The sequence below is a fragment of the Monodelphis domestica genome, chromosome 6, assembly GCF_027887165.1.
Source record: "Monodelphis domestica isolate mMonDom1 chromosome 6, mMonDom1.pri, whole genome shotgun sequence".
Classification (NCBI taxonomy): domain Eukaryota; kingdom Metazoa; phylum Chordata; class Mammalia; order Didelphimorphia; family Didelphidae; genus Monodelphis; species Monodelphis domestica.
The window spans coordinates 274564607-274586663 of record NC_077232.1 but is presented as its reverse complement, the minus strand read 5'-3'; the positions used below and the strand labels follow the sequence as shown (position 1 = coordinate 274586663).

General features: G+C 37.3%; 1 protein-coding gene across 4 annotated transcripts in view; it reads left to right on the top strand.

Moving 5' to 3' along the window:
- The window catches only part of FRAS1 (Fraser extracellular matrix complex subunit 1), a 637413-nt gene that overhangs the window by 189810 nt on the left and 425546 nt on the right, over positions 1 to 22057 (top strand). For all 4 annotated transcript variants that reach the window (XM_056803248.1, XM_016423079.2, XM_007495970.3 and 1 more), the window contains exon 5: positions 21170 to 21329. In XM_056803248.1, coding sequence (XP_056659226.1) covers positions 21170 to 21329 — 160 coding nt within the window. The remainder of the gene's footprint in view (positions 1 to 21169; positions 21330 to 22057) is intronic.

Genomic DNA, 22057 nt, shown 5'->3' with positions numbered 1-22057 from the left:
TCTTCAGCACATCTCAGCAGCAAGAATTAGTAAAAGAAATTCCATTAAAAATCACCATAGACAATTTAAAATACTTAGGAATCTATCCCCTGAGACAAACATAGGAACTATACAAACACAACTACAAAACACTCTCCACACAATTAAAACTAGATCTAAACAGTTGGAAAAACATTGATTGCTCATGGGTGGGAAGAACTAACATAATAAAAATGACAATCCTGCCCAAATTAATGTACTTACTTAGTGCCATACCCATTGAACTACCAAAAACCTTTTATTACTGAATTAGAAAAAAACCATAAAAAAGTTTATTTGGGAGTAAAAATGATCAAGGATATTTAGGGAAATCATGGGAAAAAATGCAAAGGAAGGAGGACTTGCAGTCCCAGATCTCATAGTATACTATAAAGCAGTGGTCATCAAAACAATTTGGTACTGGCTAATAGACAGACAGGAGGATCAATGGAATAAACTAGGGGTAAATGACTTCAGCATGACAGTCTATGATAAGCCCAGAGGTCCCAATTTTGGGGATTAAAACCTACTATTCGATAAAAATTGCTGGGAAAATTGGAAGATAGTATGGGAGAGATTAGGTTTGGATCAACATCTTACACCCTACACCAAGATAAACTCAGAATGGGTGAATGACCTGAACATAAAGAAGGAAACTATAAGCAAATTAGGTGAACACAGAATAGTACCTATGTCAGATCTTTGGGAAAGGAAAGACTTTAAAATCAAGCAAGAGCTAGAAAAAATCACAGAATATAAAATCAATAATTTTGATTACATCAAATTAAAATGTTTTTGTACAAAGAAAACTAAGGCAATCAGAATTAGAAGGGAAGCAACAAACTGGGAAACAATCTTTATTACAAATCCATTGACAAAGGTCTAATTACTCAAATTCATAAAGAGCTAAACCAATTGTAGAAAAATATCAAGGCATTCTCCAATTGATAAATGGGTAAGGGACATGAATAGGCAATTTTCAGTTAAAGAAATCAAAACTATTAATAAGCACATGAAAAAGTGCTCTAAATCTCCAATAATCAGAGGAAATGTAAATCAAAACAACTCTGAGGTATCACCCCACACCTTGCAGATTGGCTAACATGACATCAAAGAAAGTAATTTATACTGGATGGGGTGTGTCAATGTTGGGACATTATTTCATTGCTGGTAGAGTTGTGAATTGATACAGCCATTTTGGAGGGCAATTTGAAACTATGCCTATAAGGCAATAAAAGATGGTCTGCCCTTTGATCTGGCCATAGCACTGCTGGGTTTGTACCCCAGAGAGATAAGGAGAAAGGCATGTACAAAAATATTCATAGCTGCGCTCTATGTGGTGGTAAAAAATTGGAAAATGAGGGAATGTCCTTTAATTGGGGAATGGCCGAACAAATTGTAGTATATGTTGGTGATGGAATACTATTGTGCTCAAAAGAATAATAAAGTGGAGGAATCCCTTGGGGACTGGAATGACCTCCAGGAATTGATGCAAAATGAGAGGAGCAGAACCAGGAAACGTTTTATACAGAAACTGATTCACTGTGGTAGAATCAAATGTAATGGACTTCTCCATTAGTGGCAATGCAGTGATCTTGAAGAACTTGGAGGAATCTAGGAGAAAAAACACTATCCACATTCAGAGGAAAAACTTAGAATAGAAACACTGAAGAAAAATAATTGCTTGAATACATGGGTCGAAGGGATATGGTTGGGGATGTAGACTCTAAATGAACATCCTAGTGCAAACAAGAACATGGAAATAGGTTCTGATCAAGGACAGAAGTAATACCCAATGAAATTGGGCGTTGGCTGCGGGAAGTGTGGATGGGGGGGAGGGAGGTAATCAAAGTGAGTATTGTAACCAAAAAAGAAAAAAAATCTAAAAGGAAAAAAAAGTTCCTTAAATGAGGTGTGCAGATCCTCAAGAACTGTCTCCTTACATGACTAGAGGACTCCTCAGTATTTGCCTCTAGACCCATTGATTCTGTTATTTCTGAGGGTTGATTAATGTATGTGACTGGATGTTCCCCTTTGTTCTGTATGAGTTTATCAAACCTAGCCCATGCATTCGGCTTTGACAAACACTGCTTTATAGCCTGGAGCAAATCTTCCCTACATTTCATTAAGTATGACATGCTATTGGGGTTTGCAAAATCTAGATCTTACTTTTGCTCCTTAGTGGTCCAATTAGGTTGTTATCAGTCCTGGTCTTTTCAAGGAATTGCTTTTGCTCATGAAGGCTAAACATTTTAGACAGGAAGAACTGTACATCTTCCAAGTCTGGGTCAAAGATCCTAAAAGCATGTTTTAGTTCTTTCTGTGTTTTAAAAGGTTGTTCTATGAAATTTGGAAAACGTTTCTTTAGGGATTCAAGTTCCTGTGATGTAAATTATCTGTGGACTTTAGATTGTTGTACACCAGTTGTACCCAATAACTTGGTGACCTCCTTTAGTGGACAATTCTTTTCTGGTTCACTGTCAGACCTAGTGTCCTAGTCACTTTCATTTCCCTTAGCATTGATTGACTTTAGATTTTTTAGTTTTTATTTCTTTTTCCTTGGGTGCACTGTCATCCTGTCCATTGTTCTTGTTCTTTACTTGATCTAGCCCTTTTTCCTTGATTCTTTCCCCAAATAAGTTCTTAACAATATCTACCACCAGTATCTGTTCTGCTTTTTTGGGGATAACAAATCTAAAGATATATCTCAAACGGGTCAGAGTCTGTAAAGCTGCCATCAAGATAATGTACACCTGAATCAAAATCTGCCAGAGTTTAGGTTCAGTCTGAAATGGCAGTTGCAGTATAAACATTGTTGTGTTGCCAATGTAATCCAGAGAATCAAAGATCATTGTGTGTCATTTTGCTATAGATTATATTGTAGACCCAGAATCCAGTAATGGTTGTCATAACCACAGCTCCACAGATAACCTCCTTAAACATCTTTTCTTTTCTGCTGTTTCTAAGGATTTTGGGGTTCAGTATGTTTTAGGGGTACCAATCTGTAATAGATGGTAATTCTGAGGGTGTCTATTGATTGATTCTGCATAACTAATGGATCAAGTTTGCCTACCCTCTTCCCTTTATGTTTCCCTTCTTCCCCTCTTTCAATCTCCCTTCTTCCCCTCTTCAGAGGCCTTTCAGCTTCCCTTCCCCCTTCTTCAGTTTTACTCAGTGTGAACTATTATGCTTTAGAGAAAATACTCTTTTCTCTTCTTTAACTCAAATAAGGGTTTATTGGGGAAGAGGATAGGAAGGAGGATAAGGTAAGAGGGATGGGGTTTCCCTATTATCTACAGGGAGAGTTGGTTTGGAGGTTCTTGAGGATATTGGCGGTTCTTTCACAACTGTGAACATAGTCAATGCAGAGAGATATGAGGACAACTGTCTTTCTTCTTCAAATCAGTCAGGTTAGTACTAGAGATACAATTAGCTTCTTCTCCACCTCAGCCAGCAAAAAGCCTCAGCTTCTTCTCCATCACCAGCCACCAACCCAAAAGCCCAGTCCAAAAGCCTTTTAGCCCCGTATAGCCATTGGCTTGGCTCTGACTGTTTTTCCTGGTAATATTCCAAATGGAATTGTCAATTGACTGACAGATGATGTCCTTTGCATGCATTGTAAATTTTCTCATCCACATATAGGGAAAAAAATCTCCAAATGCAAGGTAAAGCAAATATAAAATTCTATCCCATAATCTCTTAGTTTGGCCAGTTGGGAAATAGTAGAAACTGGAAAATGTTGGAGGAACTGTGGGAAAACAAATACATCAATGTAGAATTGAGAGTTGGTTGAGCCATTCTGAAAAACAATTTGCAATTATATCCTTGTGAAATACTAACAATTGCATCCCTTTTGACCTTGTAATAACATTACTAGACCAATACCGTTAAGAGATTTTTTTTTTAAATGAGGAAATGGACTTGTCTTTTTGTGTGTGTGTGTGGTGTCAAAGACCTAGAGACTAAAGGTATGACGATTAACTGGGAATATTACAGCATATAAATGTAATGGCATTGCTATTTTGCTCCTAGAAGTGATAAAAAAAATGGCTTCAGAGAAACCGTGTATGAATCAAACACAATCAGGAGAAAAATTTTTACACAAGGACAACACTGTAAATAACAAACAGCTTCAAAAGACTTCAGATCTCCAATCAATATGAAGACTCGCTGTGATTCCAGAAGACTTGTGTGAGTCTTCCCACCTCCCGTGGAGAGATGGACTCAGGGTGCAGAATAAGACGTATACTTTGGAAATGTGGGAAACAGTTTTGTTCAACCATACATATTTATAGTAGGAATTTTCTTTTTCTTTTAAATTGGGTGTCAGTGGGAAAGATGGAGAAAATAAATACTTTTTAAGTGTAAGAAAGAAGAGAAAAGAAAATGCAGCCATTCCTTCATGGAAATTTTCACCTACATTTTGTTTGAAGATGACAGTTGCTCTCAGAATAGACATTGTCAAGTCAAGTCAAGTTCTTTCTTGCATGAACACCTTCTACAAGTCAGGGGGACATTTGAGCTACTTGGCTGGCTCCAGGAACACATCAAATTCTCTGATGTTCTTGATTGGAAGGATTGCTTCATACCTGACTGATCTCCAGCTCTCCCTTCAAATTAACTTTTGGACAGGTGCCCAACATGAGATAGGGAAGAAATGGGGCACCATTGCCAAGCAGGTAATGGAGACAAACCCCAGAGTGTTTGCTTAAAGAACCTTCGCCTGATTTTCCCTAGCTCCCCCTGCATCCATATTCTTTTAGAAGGCAAGACTACAGGGGCCATTAATCCTCTTTTTCTCTGTACTAATTTAATCCTAGCACCAGATAAGATCTTGTCTGGGAGGATAGCTCTGAAAGTTTTGCCAAAAGAGAAAATGACAGGTCCTGATAGCCTCTTGTGTTAGAATATAGGAATTTGGGTGTGGTCTGTTCTCTCTGCCTGCCTGGGAGGTTAAAAGGGGGCCTGGATTTATGTGTGTGAGGGAAGAAATGAATGTGAATTTTGCAGGCTTGCTCTTTTTAAAGTTAATGCTTTGGTATGTGAGAATTTTTTTTTTAATTCCATGAATCATTTATTAAGAGTGTTTCTTAATTGGAGGCTGTTTATTCTGTATATCCTTAGCTTTTTCTGTGTACATATCTTATTTCTCCAATTAAGTGAATAGTATTTGTTTCTTTTTTCTTCCTTCCTTCCTTCCTTCCTTCCTTCCTTCCTTCCTTCCTTCCTTCCTTCCTTCCTTCCTTCCTTCCTTCCTTCCTTCCTTCCTTCCTTCCTTCCTTCCTTCCTTCCTTCCTTCCTTCCTTCCTTCCTTCCTTCCTTCCTTCCTTCCTTCCTTCCTCCCTCCCTCCCTCCCTCCCTCCCTCCTCCTCCCTCCCTCCCTCCCTCCCTCCCTCCCTCCCTCCCTCCCTCCCTCCCTCCCTCCCTCCCTCTCTTCTTTCTTTCTTTCTTTCTTTCTTTCTTTCTTTCTTTCTTTCTTTTCTTTCTTTCTTTCTTTCTTTCTTTCTTTTCTTTCTTCTTTCTTTCTTTCTTTCTTTCTTTCTTTCTTTCTTTCTTTCTTTCTTTCTTCCTCTCTTCTTCTCTCTTCCTCTCTTCCTCTCTTCCTCTCTTTCTCTCTTTCTCTCTTTCTCTCTTTCTCTCTTTCTCTCTCTCTTTCTCTCTCTTTCTCTCTCTTTCTCTCTCTTTCTCTCTCTTTCTCTCTCTTTCTCTCTCTTTCTCTCTTTCCTGGAGGTCTTTCTAGTTCACATGGAATTCCTCCAGTTCATTATTCCCTTTAGCACAATAGTATTCCATCACCAACATATATCACAATTTGTTCAGCCATTTCCCAATCAAGGAACACCTCCTCATTTTCCAATTCTTTGCCAAAGCAAGGAGTGTGGCTATGAATATTTTTGTACGAGTATTTTTCCTTATTATCTCTTTGGGGTACAATCCCAGCAATAGTATGGCTGGATTATTCTTTTAAAACCCTTTGGTCCTCATTAATATTCTTGATAAGTAACTTTCTAATTGTAAGGAATTAGTCAAAGAAAGTTATTTTTTCTCAATACCAGTAAGTGATACAAATATTTTTATCTTTCCTTTAGATATATTCCAAGAGCTAACTCAGCTTATGCAGTCTCTATAGAGATGAACATTGTTTAGCTACAGTTGCTTTTATCCAGGGAAAGCTCTGTATTTGGGGGGTGGAGGGAAGGGGTGTGAATGGATCCAAGATGACATAGTAACTATCTTGTATTCTTAGAACCACTGTGAAGGACATGTGTGATCCTGTAAAGGGCAAAGTACAAAGCTGGGCAGGAGTTTAGATGTCTCAAGGTCACATGCACAGTTAATATCAGTGCTTTCAGTGGATCCTGGCTTAGTGACCATCTCTGTGTGGGCTTCCAAACATCATCTTTGCTATACTTTTGACATTAAACAGTACCTTTTCCCTGTGGAATGCACTCATTTTTCATAATTCTGAGGCTTATTGTGTAGGGAAAATACTGTTTAGAGTTATGTCTCTTGAGTTTCCTTGTGACTGACAGTTAATTGCCAACAATTTGCCATTGTAATTAATTTTCATGATCTCTTTGGATGAAAGTTAGTATGAATTACAAATGGTTTACAAATGACTATAATTATTTTTTACAAGAAATCCTTAGCCTTTTAATGAAGTGAAATGCTAAGGTATTTGCCTGCAATAGTCTTAAATTTTAGGGAATTAATAAAAAAAAAAAAACATACCTTACCTATGGTCATTAATTGATTCTAAAAAAGCACAATTTGAGGCCAAACAATACCAGACCAATTTATACCATAGAAATTAATATGACAAATATTGGTGCTGAGACCCTGGGCAAGTCACTTAATCACGCAGTATGCCTCTCAGTGTTCTATGCAACTCTCTAAAGTTGCAAAGAAGATCCCCTCTTAAATTGGTAGAGGGAATTTCTTCACCTAGAAGTTCTCTTTATCAATGTAATCAAAAGTCCAGTTCCCACCTCTTTCCCTTTAACAATGAAAATTTGAATATAAAAAAAATACAGATGACAATATATACTTGGGAATGCCTTATCCCTTCTTCCATTGTTTCTATCTGTATATTATCATTACTTTCACCTTTTCCAAGTTAAGTTTTATTTGTCTTAAAGTATTTTAATCCTCCCCACTTCTTATCCCTTTAGAATGCATTTTCTCTGGCTGTCCCACATACCTGGAGCTCAATCCCTCTTCATCCCCCTCTTTCTCCCTGCTTCCTTTAAGGCTTAGCTAAAATCTTACCTTCTGCAAACTTTTCCTGGTCTGTCTGGTCTTAGTGCTTTCCTTTTGAGAAAGCCTCCAATATATCCTATCTATATCATGGATGTTCACAGTTATTTGCGTGCTGTCTCCCAAGTTGATTGCAAGCAACTTGAGAGCTGGTGTATTCTAGTGACTGGTACATATTAAGCTCTTGATAAATGTGAGCTGACTTCTTGACAATATTCTTCTGGTGATGCTATGTGACTGTACATTATGGAATACCATAGACTCAGAAAAATCTGATCCCTTAAAGTGACATGAATTGGGCACAATTTGGCTTTCACATATTATCAAATAATCACACAGAAAGTTGATTATAAAAGATAGTATCAGAGACTTATGTGACTGAGAAAGGACTTGCAGAGGTGGGAGATGAGGGGAAGGAAGAAAGTGGGGTGGTCTTCGCCAAAAATATAGAAGAAAAGGGAAAGAAGTCTAGAAGGAATAAAATAAAAGTAAGGACTTCAAAAGTTATATGTTCAATTTATTATTTGCATATTTATTATATATTATCACATAATAAATTTTGATTTATTATAATGTGAATTTTAGATTTGCTATGTCCTGATTAGTTTTTCAAATCCTAACAAACAAGAATGTCTATACCCCTACTTAAGGATTAAGTGTTGAGGAGGATGACCTATGACAGACATGTGCTAGCAAGTGACAAATAAGAAACAACTGACAGACCCCCTGGGCTGTCCTAAGTCAATCTTAAGCTACCATTGGTACATGTGAGACGCAGGAAGTAATGTAAAAAAGAGTCTATATATTTTGCATTGCTTCCTCTCTCTGGCCTCTTTTTGAGGAGATTGGCTCTGGCTCTTTTCATGGAGAGGTGGATCTGGCTGGTGTGGCTTGTGGTAGCTTACTGGGCATCCTGGCGGTTTGGTGCCTTGTGGCTTGCCAGTGAGGTAACTGGGAGAAGCTCTGTAGTGTTGGTTAGGTGAGGCATCTTCCCTGAGCAACCTGGGTGAGTGATTTGGCTGATTCCTTTTTTCCTTTACCTCTTAAAACGCTATCCTCCTAGGAGACCCCTCATCTCAGAGGAGGCCTCGTGGCTGGAAGCCGAGCTAGATTAAATTTTCTGAGGAGGCCTTGTGGCTGAGTTCTCTGAACTTCCCTTGGATTAGGTTAGGCCAGAGAAATCTTATACGCCTTTCTCTCTCTCTCTTCTTCTTCTTTCCTTCCCTCTCTATTAATTAAACCACCATAAAATTCCCAAACTGACTTGAGTATTTTCATTGGGATTGAATTAATCCCTGGTGACCACTAGTATAATATATTCCATCAAAACACCCAAAATTTACCCCTTACAATAATTATATATAACAGGAAAGCAAACTCTACATGATAGAGATTTATAGTTTCATGTACAATCTTATTTTATTCTATAATGTATACGGAAAAGCTCATTTGATTTGTTTTTTAAAAATTAAATCAAAATTTAAAAAATAGAGAGCTTATAAATTAGATAAAGAAAATAAAAGTACATGTGAAAGGTCATTGACAAAGAGCCTCTATGACCTATTGATGTCTGTGTAGTACGTTAGGCCCTAGAAGTAGTCCTTGGTTCTTGCCCATCCTGGAAACCGTTTTCTTATCCACTGGGTATACCACTTTCCACTGTCACAGGGCACCCATGGTCATTTGCTAACATTACTGTAAACTTACTCAGCAAACATTTTCTGATAGAATGAATTTATCACTTTTTCACCAAATGACCTAATGATTATCTTCATGGATGCATCTGACTTAAAGGTGGGGTTTTGTTGTAATTCATTAAAGCTATTATTGTCAAATAATGCTGATTAGGACCAAGTTATGGTGTTATCTTTGCCATTTGCTGTATGTTACTTTTTGTTACTTATAAGATTTTTATTTATTTAATAACTGTGTCTTGTCATTAAATTTTCAAAATGTTACTTTTAAATCCAAGAATTTTGCTTGTATCTGGTTATGACCACAAAGTATCATTCTCTGTAGAAGGTATATTTTGCATGAAATTCCTCTTTTAATTATTTTGCAAATAATTACAAATCTTTATGGTAGGAGAGAAACCCCTGTTGGATCTCTGTCAATTTTTGCAGATTTATAATAATCTAAATTATTATATACTTAAAAAGCAGGGTGAGCTACAAATGATAGAGATGTATAGTTTCATGTACAATCTTCTACAAAATGTAAGGAAAAGTTTACTTTTTTATTAAGTCAGAATAAAAAAAATGAAAAAGGCATATAGAGTAGCTTAAAAGAAGGAAGTGATTGACTTCTTTTTTTGTTTAAGATCTCTTCCATAAAATGATTGATTTGGGAAAATGTTCTATGTGATTGCACATGTAACATCTTTATCAAATTGCTTACTGTCTTGTGAGAAGAGAAGGATGAGAGGGAAGCAGGGAGGGTGAGAAGAAAGAAAAGAAAGAATTTGGAATTCAAAATTAAAAAACACAATGTTAAAAAATGTTTTAACATGTAATTGCAGAAAAATAAAATATTATTAAAAAAGAAAGATACTATTGAGTCACACATTTATTTATTTAGGATATTTTATTTTACCAATTATATGTAATAACAATTTTCAACATAACACTTTCTGAAGTTATATGATCCAAATTATTTCCCTCCCACCCTCCTTTCCTTACCCCATCCCACATTTGGTAAGCAGTTTTATTCAATTATATGTCTATTTTCATATCAGGCATATTCTATATTGGTCATTGTTGTAAGAGAATATTTACATCAAGCCAAAACCCCATAAATAAGCAACAAAAAACCTAAAGCATAAAATAGTATTTTTTGATCTGCCTTCCATGAGACAAGTATTTGTTAAATACCTACTGTGTGCCAATCACTGTGCTTAGAGTGGGGAATCGAAATATAAATAGAAACAAATATAGCTCTTGCCCTCAAGGAGCTTATTTTCTTGGGAGAATTCTCAAAGCAGGTTCAGCTTTTGTTGCTACTAAGGTGTCATCTTGCTCCTCTGCCTACCCCCCTCCCCCACTTACTTTTTAAAAATGATAATTTATTTAATTAATTTGAAATCTTTTCCCATGGTTACATTATTCACATTCTTTTCCCTCTTCTCCTCCTAACTCCCTCCTGTAGCCAATGAGTAGTTCCACTGGGTTTTACACGTGTCATTGATCAGGACCTATTTCCATATTATTAATATTTGCACTAGAGTGATTGTTTCCTCACATCATTAAAGAGACGTGTCTGCCCCAAAACAGAAGTCCAAAAAGAGACCCAAAAGCCTTTGCAATCAGGTTAAATACCTTCTCGATCTTGGCCCACGTGAGAATTCAGTGAGATTACAAAGCATTTTGGGGAAGTGGAGCAAGGAATTGTGGGGATTGAAGTCCTGGATTCGAGTCTATTTTTACACTTTAGCACCCTTTGGGCATAGTTCCAAATTGCCGTCCAGAATGGTTTTTTATCAATTCACAACTCCACAAGCAATGAATTAATGTCCAAATTTTGCCATATCCCCTCCAACATTTATTACTTTCCTTTGTTGTCATATTAGCCAATCTGTTGGTGTGAGGTGGTACCTCAGAGTTGTTTTGATTTGCATTTCTCTAATTATAAGAGATTTAGAACACTTTTTCATGTGTTCAATGTGCTTATTGATAGTTTTGATTTCTTTATCTGAAAACTGCCTATTCATGTCCTTTGCCCATTTATCAATTTGAGAATGGCTTGATTTTTTTGTCCAATTGATTTAGCTCATTATAAATTTAAGTAGACTTCCGGTTAAGATGGCGGCTTAGAGAAAGGTAAAGTTCAGATCTCCAGAAAACCCTTCCCGACCAATCTCAAACTATAAGCTCCTAAGGTGCCTAAATTCAAAACGCTCAACAGCATAGACCCTGGGAACCCTCCTCCTGGACCTGGACCTGGATCAAAAGGTACGGCCCCCCTCAAAAGCCAGAACCCGAGATCACTTGGACGTAAGGGGTAGGAGCGCAGAGTCCAAGGCTCTGGGAAGCCGCAGCCCCGCCCCGCTCAGAGAGCAGGGTCCTCTGAAACAACAGCAACCCTCAGGGCCTTCTATCTGAGTCCCAGTGAAAGTCACTGCCCTCGGAGCTCCCCCCGCAGAGAGCAGGGTCGTCTGAAACAACAGCAACCCTCAGGGCGGGCCAGACAGCCTCACGGCCAGCTATTCTGAAGGCAACTTCCGGAAAGCAACCCAACCCAGTCCAGTCGAGTGGGCACCTTAGCAGCAGGGAAGCAGAGAGAACCGGGGGAGAGTGTGGCCCCCTAGTCCAACCCTTCCATTCCAGTTCTAGTGAAAGTCATTGCCCATACTCAATTTAACCCAGGGAAAGCTCATAGAACCGACAATCTGCCCAGGACTAAAGCCTCTGAACACCAGACAGAGATAAGAAAAGCTAATCCTCCCCATTCAGAGATGGCAAACTCCACAGAAGCACAGAAGCCCCAAAATCCCAAGAAAAATAAGAAGAAAGGGGCGACTTTGGACACATTCTATGGAACCAAAATACAAAATACAGAGGAGATAGAAGGCGATGCACAAGAAAATGCTCCAAAACCTTCCAAAGGAAATGGAAACTCTCCACAAACTCATAAAGAATTTGAATCAGAAATGACCAAAAAGATGGAAGCCTTCTGGGAGGAAAAGTGGGAAATAATGCAAAAGAAATTCATGCATCTACAAAACTGGTGTGATGAAACTGAAAAGGAAAACCAGGCTTTAAAGCAAGAACTAATAAAGCAAAGCCAAGAGACCAAGAAATTAGAAGAGAACATAAAATATCTCACTGATGTGACAGATTTGGAAAATAGAGTGAGAAGAGATAATTTAAGAATGATTGGACTTGCAGAAAAGCCAGAAATAAACAGCAAACTCAACATCGTGATAAAAGATATAATCAAAGAAAATTGCCCAGAGGTTCTAGAACAATGGGGCAATACAGCCACTGACAGAGCTCACAGAACACCCTCTACACTAAACCCCCAAAAGACAACTCCCAGGAATGTAATTGACAAATTCCAAAGCTCTCAAACAAAAGAAAAAATCCTACAGGAAGCCAGAAAAGACAATTTAGATATAAAGGAATGCCAATCAGGGTCACACAAGACCTTACAATTTCTACTCTGAATGATCATAAGGCATGGAACATGATCTTCATTCAGAAAGGCAAGAGAGCTGGGTCTTCAACCAAGAATCAGCTATCCAGCAAAACTGACTATATACTTCCAAGGGAAAGAATGGGCATTCAACAAAATAGAAGATTTCCAAGCTTTTGCAATGAAAAGACCAGAGCTCTGTGGAAAGTTCCATATCGAAAATCAAAGAGCTTGGACTACCTGAAAAGGTAAATATGAAGGAAAGGGAAAAGGAGAAAAATGTTATCTTCTTCTTTTATTCAAACTCTCTTCTATAAGGACTACATTTATATCAATCTATGTATACTAACAGGTGGGGAAAATGTAATGTGTAAATAGGGGGAAAAGAAAGACCAAATAGAATAATCTTTCTCACACAAAGATTCACATGGGAAGGGGAGGGGAAGAAAACTCCTATAAGTAGGAGAGAAAGAGAGGGTTTTTTTTTTTACTTAAACCTTAATCTCAGGGAAATCAACTATGAGAGGGAAAAACATCCAGATCCATTGGGATCTTGAATTCTATCTTACCCAACAAGGGTAGGGAGAAGGGAAAACCAAGGGGGGGGGTGGGGGAGAGGGAGAACAAAAAGGGAGGGAAAGAGAGGGGGGAGGGGGAGGGAACAAAAAGGGAGGGACTAAAAAGGGAAACATATCAAGGGAGGGGACAAGGGGGACTGATTCAAAGTAAATCACTGGACATAAAGGTAGAGCCGAAGAAGAAAAGGTTAGAATTAGGGAAGGATATCAAAATGCCAGGGAGTCCACAAATGACAATCATAACTTTGAACGTGAATGGGATGAACTCACCCATAAAACGTAGACGAATAGCTGAATGGATTAGAATCCAAAACCCTACCATATGTTGTCTTCAAGAAACACACATGAGGCGGGTTGACACCCACGAGGTCAGAATTAAAGGAAGGAGTAAGACCTTCTGGGCCTCAACTGATAGAAAGAAGGCAGGATATCTGATAAAGCCAAAGCAAAAATAGACCTGATCAAAAGGGATAGGGAAGGTAATTATATTTTGTTATTTTGTTTATTTTTTTGTTTATTTTTTGTTTATTTATTATTTGTTTATTTTTTGTATTTATTTGTATATTTTGTTAAAAAGGACTCTAGACAATGAGGAAATATCATTAATCAACATGTATGCACCAAATAATATAGCAACCAAATTTCTAATGGAGAAACTAGGAGAATTGATGGAAGAAGTAGACAGTAAAACCATATTAGTGGGAGACTTAAACCAACCATTATCAAATTTAGATGAATCAAATCAAAAAATAAATGAGAGGTAAAAGAAGTGAATGAAATCTTAGAAAAATCAGAATTAATAGACATATGGAGAAAAATAAATAGGGATAAAAAGGAATATACCTTCTTCTCAGTACCACATGGCACATTCACAAAGATTGACCATACATTAGATCACAGAAATATGGCACACAAATGCAGAAAAGCAGAAATAATAAATGCAGCCTTTTCAGATCACAAGGCAATAAAAATAATGGTCAGTAATGGTACATGGAAAACCAAATCAAAAATGAATTGGAAATTAAACAATATGATACTGCAAAATCATTTAGTTAGAGAAGAAATCATAGAAACAATTAACAATTTCATCAAGGAAAATGACAATGGAGAGACATCCTTTCAAACCTTTTGGGATGCAGCCAAAGCGGTGATCAGAGGTAAATTCATATCCCTGAGTGCATATATCAACAAACTAGGGAGAGCAGAGATCAATCAATTGGAAATGCAAATGAAAAAACTCAAAAACGATCAAGTTAAAAACCCCCAGTAGAAAACCAAACTAGAAATCCTAAAAATTAAGGGAGAAATTAATAAAATTCAAAGTGATAGAGCTATTGATTTAATAAATGAGACAAGAAGCTGGTACTTTGAAAAACAAACAAAATAGACGAAGTACTGGTCAATCTAATTAAAAAAAGGAAGGAAGAAAAGCAAATTAACAGCATTAAAGATGAAAAGGGGGACAGCACCTCCGATGAAGAGGAAATTAAGGCAATCATTAGAAATTACTTTGCCCAATTATATGGCAACAAATACACCAATTTAGGAGAAATGGATGAATATATACAAAAATACAAACTGCCTAGACTAACAGAAGAGGAAATAGAATTCTTAAATAATCCCATATCAAAAAATAAAATCCAACAAGACATCAACTAACTTCCTAAGAAAAAATCCCCAGGGCCTGATGGATTCACCAGTGAATTCTATCAAACATTCAGAGAACAGTTAATCCCAATACTATACAAACTATTTGACATAATAAGCAAAGAGAGAGTTCTACCAAACTCCTTTTACGACACAAACATGGTACTGATTCCAAAACCAGGCAGGTCAAAAACAGAGAAAGAAAACTATAGGCCAATTTCCCTAATGAATATAGATGCAAAAATCTTAAATAGGATACTAGCAAAAAGACTCCAGCAAGTGATCAGAAGGGTCATCCACCATGATCAAGTAGGATTTATACCAGGGATGCAGGGCTGGTTCAACATTAGGAAAACCATCCACATAATTGACCACATCAACAAGCAAACCAGCAAGAACCACATGATTATCTCAATAGATTCAGAAAAAGCATTTGATAAAATACAACACCCATTCCTATTAAAAACACTAGAAAGCATAGGAATAGAAGGGTCATTCCTAAAAATAATAAACAGTATATATCTAAAACCATCAGCTAATATCATCTGCAATGGGGATAAACTAGATGCATTCCCAATAAGATCAGGAGTGAAACAAGGATGCCCATTATCACCTCTACTATTTGACGTTGTACTAGAAACACTAGCAGTAGCAATTAGAGAAGAAAAAGAAATTGAAGGCATCAAAATAGGCAAGGAGGAGACCAAATTATCGCTCTTTGCAGATGACATGATGGTCTACTTAAAGAATCCTAGAGATTCAACCAAAAACATAATTGAAATAATCAACAACTTTAGCAAAGTTGCAGGATACAAAATAAACCCACATAAATCATCAGCTTTTCTATATATCTCCAACACAGCTCAGCAGCAAGAACTAGAAAGAGAAATCCCATTCAAAATCACCTTAGACAAAATAAAATACTTAGGAATCTATCTCCCGAGACAAACACAGGAACTATATGAACACAACTACAAAACACTTTCCACACAACTAAAACTAGATCTGAACAATTGGAAGAACATTAACTGCTCATGGGTAGGACGAGCCAATATAATAAAAATGACCATCCTACCCAAACACATATATCTATTTAGTGCCATACCCATTGAACTACCAAAATACTTCTTCACTGATTTAGAAAAAAACCATAACAAAGTTCATTTGGAAGAACAAAAGATCAAGGATATCGAGGGAAATAATGAAAAAAAAAACCACATATGATGGGGGCCTTGCAGTCCCTGACCTTAAACTATATTACAAAGCAGCAGTCATCAAAACAATTTGATACTGGCTAAGAAACAGAAAGGAAGATCAGTGGAATAGACTGGGGGAAAGCGACCTCAGCAAGACAGTATACGATAAACCCAAAGATCCCAGCTTTTGGGACAAAAATCCACTATTCGATAAAAATTGCTGGGAAAATTGGAATACAGTGTGGGAGAGACTAGCAATAGATCAACACCTCACACCCTACACCAAGATAAATTCAAAATGGGTGAGTGACTTAAACATAAAGAAGGAAACCATAAGTAAATTGGGTAAACATAGAATAATATACATGTCAGACCTTTGGGAGGGGAAAGGCTTTAAAACCAAGCAAGACATAGAAAGAATCACAAAATGTAAAATAAATAATTTTGACTATATCAAACTAAAAAGCTTTTGTACAAACAAAACCAAATGTAACTAAAATCAGAAGGGAAACAACAAATTGGGAAAAAATCTTCATAGAAACCTCTGACAAAGGTTTAATTACTCATATTTATAATGAGCTAAATCAATTGTACAAAAAATCAAGCCATTCTCCAATTGATAAATGGGCAAGGGACATGGGTAGGCAGTTCTCAGATAAAGAAATCAAAAGTATTAACAAGCACATGAAGAAGTGTTCTAAATTTCTTATAATCAGAGAGATGCAAATAAAAACAACTCTGAGGTATCACCTCACACCTAGCAGATTGGCTAACATGACAGTTATGGAAAGTAATGAATGCTGGAGGGGATGTGGCAAAGTAGGCACATTAATTCATTGCTGGTGGAGTTGTGAACTGATCCAACCATTCTGGAGGGCAATTTGGAACTATGCCCAAAGGGCGACAAAAGAATATCTACCCTTTGATCCAGCCTTAGCAGTGCTGGGTATGTACCCCAAAGAGATAATGGACAAAACGACTTGTACAAAAATATTCATAGCTGCGCTGTTTGTGGTGGCCAAAAACTGGAAAACGAGGGGATGCCCATCAATTGGGGAATGGCTGAGCAAATTATGGTATATGTTGGTGATGGAATGCTATTGTGCTAAAAGGAATAATAAAGTGGAGGAGTTCCATGGAGACTGGAACAACCTCCAGGAAGTGATGCAGAGCAAGAGGAGCAGAACCAGGATACCATTGTACACAGAGACTAATACACTGTGGTATAATCGAACGTAATGGACTTCTTCATTAATGGCGGTGTAATGTCCCTGAACAATTTGCAGGGATCTAGGAGAAAAAAACACTATTCATAAGCAAAGGATAAACTATGGGAGTGGAAACACCGAGGAAAAGCAACTGCCTGAATACAGCAGTTGAGGGGACATGACAGAGGAGAGACTCTAAATGAACACTCTAATGCAAATATTATCAACAAAGCAATGGGTTCAAATCAAGAAAACACGTAATGCCCAGTGGATTTACGCGTCGGCCATCGGGGGTGTGGGGGAGGAAAAGAAAATGATCTATGTCTTTAATGAATAATGCTTGGAAATGATCAAATAAAATATATTAAAAAAAAGAAATAAGAAATAAAAGAGCTAGTTATTAAATGGTAAAAAAAAATTAAGTAATTAGACTTTTGTGAGAGGACTTTGTTTTGAAGATTTTTCCCAAGTTTGTTGCTTTCCCCCTAATTTTAGTTGCACTGGTATTTTTTGTACAAAGCCTTTTAAATTTAATGTAATCAAAATTATTCATTTTATATTTTGTAATATTTTGTATCTCTAGCTTGGTCTTAAAATCTTTCCTTTCCCATAGATCAGACAGGTAAACTATTCCATGTTCATCTAATTTACTTATTGTTTCTTTCATTATATTTAAGTCATTCACCCATTCTGAATTTATCTTGATGTAGGGTGTGAGGTGTTGCTTTAAACCTAATTTCTCCCATACCGTTTTCCAATTTTCTCAGCAGTTTTTGTCCCAAAAGCTGGAATCCATGGGATTATCTTACACTATCTTGCTGTGGTCATTTACCTCAAGTCCATTCCACTGATTCTCCCTTCTGTCTCTTAGCCAGTACCATATTTTTTTGATGACCACTGCTTTATAGTAAAGTTTAAGATCTGGTACTTGCAAGACCCCCATCCTTCACATTTTTTAAATTATTTCCCTTGATATTATTATTTTTTTAAAACCCTCACCTTCCAAATTGGAATCAATACTGTGTATTGGTTCCAAGTCAGAAGAGTGACAAAGGCTAGGCAATGGGGGTTAAGTGACTTCCCCAAGGTCACACAGCTGAGAAGTGTCTAAGGTCAGATTTGAACCCAGAATCTTCTGTCTCTAGGCCTGACTCTCAATCCACTGAGCTACTAGCTGCCCCCTTCCTTGATATTCTTGATCTTAAATGAACTTTGTTATAATTTTTTTTAATTCAATAAAAATGTTTCTTGATAGTTTCATAGCTATGGCACTAAATATGTATACTAATTTGAGTAAGATTTTCATTTTTATGATGTTAACTCATCCTACCCATGAGCAACCAATTTTGTTCCAATTGTTTAGATCTAGTTTTAATTGTGTGGAAAGTGTTTTGAAGTTGTGTTCATATAGTTCCTGTGTTTGTCTTTGCAGATAGATTCCTAAGAATTTTATATTGTCTAGGATGATTTTAAATGGAATTTCTCTTTCTAAATCTTGCTGCTGAGATGTGTTGGAGATATATAGAAATGCTTATGATTTGTGTGGGTTTATTTTGTATTCTGCAACTTTGCTAAAATTGTTATTTCCACCAGTTTTTTAGTTAATTCTTTAGTATTCTTTAAGTTAGACCATCATATCATCTGCAAAGAGTGATTTCCTTGTTGCCTATTTTAATAACTTCATTTTTTTCCTTTGATTGTTACTACTAATGTTTCTAGTACAATGTTAATAATAGAGGTAATAATGGGCATCCTTGTTTCATTCCTGATCTTATTAAGAAGACTTCTAATTTATCCCCATTGCAGATGATATTTGCTGATGGCTTTAGATATATCCTTTTTATTATTTTTAGGAAAGGACCTTCTATTCCGATTCTTTCTAGTGTTTTTGATAGTTATGGGTGTTGTATTTTGTCAAAGGCTTTTTCTGTGTCTATTGAGATAATTATGTAATTTCTTTTTTTAATTTAAAATTTTAATTTAATTTATTAATTTCAAATATTTTCCCATGGTTACATGAAAATTATGTGATTTCTGTTTGTTTGGTTGTGGATATGGTCAATTATGTGGATGGTTTTCCTAATATTGAACAATCCTTCCATTCCTAGTATGAATCCCACCTGATCATAGTGAATTATCCTTTTGATCACTTGCTGGACTCTTTTTGCTAGTATCCTGTTTAAGAGTTTTTGCATCTATGTTCATTAAGGAGATTGGTCTGTAGTTTTCTTTCTCTGTTTTTGGTCTTCCTGGCTTTGGGATCAGTACCATATTTGTGTCATAAAAGGAATTTGGTAGAACTCCCTCTTTGCTTATTATGTCTAATAGTTTGTATAGTATTGGGATTAGTTTTTCTTTAAATGTTTGATAGAATTCACTTGTAAATCCATTTGGCCCTGGGGATTATTTTTTAGGGAGTTCTTTGATGGTTTGTTCAATTTCTTTTTCTGATATGGGATTCCTAGCTTAATTACTTTCTTTTTTTAAACCCTCTACCTTACCTTTAACCCGTTACCTTCCATCTTGGAATCAATAGTGTGTATTGGTTGCAAGGCAGAAGACTGGTAAGGGCTAGGCAATGGGGTTAAGTGACTTGTCCAGGGTCCCACAGTTGGGAAGTGTCTGAGGCTAGATTTGCACCTATATCTAGTCCTGGCTGTCAATCCACTTAGATATCTAGCTGCCCCCTTCTTCCCCCCCTTCCCCCCCGCCCTCGCTTACTTTCTAATGGGGGTAAAGAAGAAACCTCAAAAGAGGGAATTGGTACTGAGGTAGAAAGAAAGGAAAAGAAGGTACTCATGTTGGGACATGGTAGATAAAAGGTGAATAGTCATAAGTACAACCTGGAGAGAGAGTAGTGAAAACATGACTGACCTGGGAGTTCTGGCAATAGAGGAAGAAGCCACAACAATGGAGGGTATTTTTAGTGTGAGAAGAGTAGGGGTGGAGAACTTCAATGGTGAAGATGTTTCCATGGCATGGTAGAGGAAGTCCATAGAATCAGGAGTACAGCCAGGAAAGGAAAGAGTCAATTAGGAGGGATGAATATGTGGCTGCTCTGTTCCCCCTCCCCATCATGTCTGAGGATGTTTTTTGCATGTCCTGCCCCTCTGTCCAGCAGACCAATGCAAAGTCTTCCTCCTTTCACTTTCTATGGTAATGGAGGTGGGGGTGGGGGGGGTTCACGGAAGGCTTGGTTTGCAGTTTGGGCATGTGATCTCTAAAAGGTTCCTTCCTTCCTTCCTTCCTTCCTTCCTTCCTTCCTTCCTTCCTTCCTTCCTTCCTTCCTTCCTTCCTTCCTTCCTTCCTTCCTTCCTTCCTTCCTTCCTTCCTTCCTTCCTTCCTTCCTTCCTTCCTTCCTTCCTTCCTTCCTTCCTTCCTTCCTTCCTTCCTTCCTTCCTTCCTTCCTTCCTTCCTTCCTTCCTTCCTTCCTTCCTCCCTCCCTCCCTCCCTCCCTCCCTCCCTCCCTCCCTCCCTCCCTCCCTCCCTTCCTTCCTTCCTTCCTTCCTCCCTCCCTCCCTCCCTCCCTCCCTCCCTCCCTCCCTGGTTTCTTGCTCTCTCTCTCTCTCTCTCTCTCTCTCTCTCTCTCTCTCTCTCTCTCTCTCTCTCTCTGTGTGTGTGTGTGTGTGTGTGTGTGTGTGTTTGTCTGTCTGTCTGTCTGTCTGTCTTTCTTCTTATTGGGTTTGAGGGAGTTTTTATGATTTGCCCAGGCTTCTACTTCTAGGAAATATGCTTCCCCTAAGGAAAAGTCTATTGCAAAAGCAAATACATTCTTTATGTCAGGAGGACTTAGTATTACAGAAAAATCATAGTGCTTTACATTCAGCAAGTGCCTAAAAATGTTAAAATGAATAATATTTTCTAATAATTAAGATAAAAGGAAATGGAAGATCTTCAGAAACCTATTATTAATTACAAAGAGAAGAGGTGAATTATTTTTAATATCTGTTTTTGGAATTTCTGTTGATTTCTCTAGTTCCAATGAGCAAGCTTAATGAGTTCAACTTTTCCAGAAGAAGATACATAAATTGAACCATTAAGTAACTCAAGGAGGGGTATTGGTTGGTTGTTGGTTTGCTTAAAATTGATAATCTTGGACAGACTAAATTTTCTCTCTTTTTTTCATTTCATGCAGCATGGGACAGAGTGGACAGCTGCTCCATGCACCATCTGTTCTTGCAGTCATGGAGAAGTTAGATGCACCCCTAAGCCATGCCCACATCTTTCATGTGGGTCCCACGAACTGGAATCCATCCCTGAAAATGCCTGCTGTCCAAAATGTGTGGGATCTGGCAGTAAGTATCTCTTTGGGGAACTTCATTAAGCAACAGGTTGGATTAGTGAGCTTTTTTCTTCTTTTATTGTCTTATTTTATGATGAGTTTTTCTGGATCATCCCTGGAACCAATGTGCAACTAAACAATTCCTTAACTAATTCTCTCCCATTGTACTGACTTCCTGAACATTCTTTCTTCAGAGATAATGAGAATCAATAACCATGCAAAAATAGGGCATGGGCAGGTTTGATCCTCCTGTCATTGTTTTCCTACAGTCGATACAGAACACTAGTTAAATAAATACTTGCAAATATTTGAAGAAATATATGTCTTTATCTTATGCTTACTTTTCAGATACGAAATATGAATAACTGTCATATTTTTTTCATTCAGAATTCCTATGGAAGTCATGAGGTTAATTCCTATCAATTAAATGGATTAACTATTATTAAAAAAAGAGATAATGAGAGTTAAAAGGCATATCTTCTGTTAAGGCCCTAATGGCTCCAAATAAATCAAACCTCTGGACTGTAACCATTCTCTGTTTAGATAGCTTAATTTAAAAAAAGTAACCCTCATCTTCTGTCTTAGAATTAGTACTTTGTATCAGTTTCAAAGTATAAAAGTGGTAAAGGGTAGTCAGTGGGGATTAAGTGACTTGTTCAGGGTCACATAGCTGGGAAGTATCCAAGCCCAGATTTATTCCCAGGACCTCCCATCTCTGGGCCTGTCTTTCAATCCACTGAG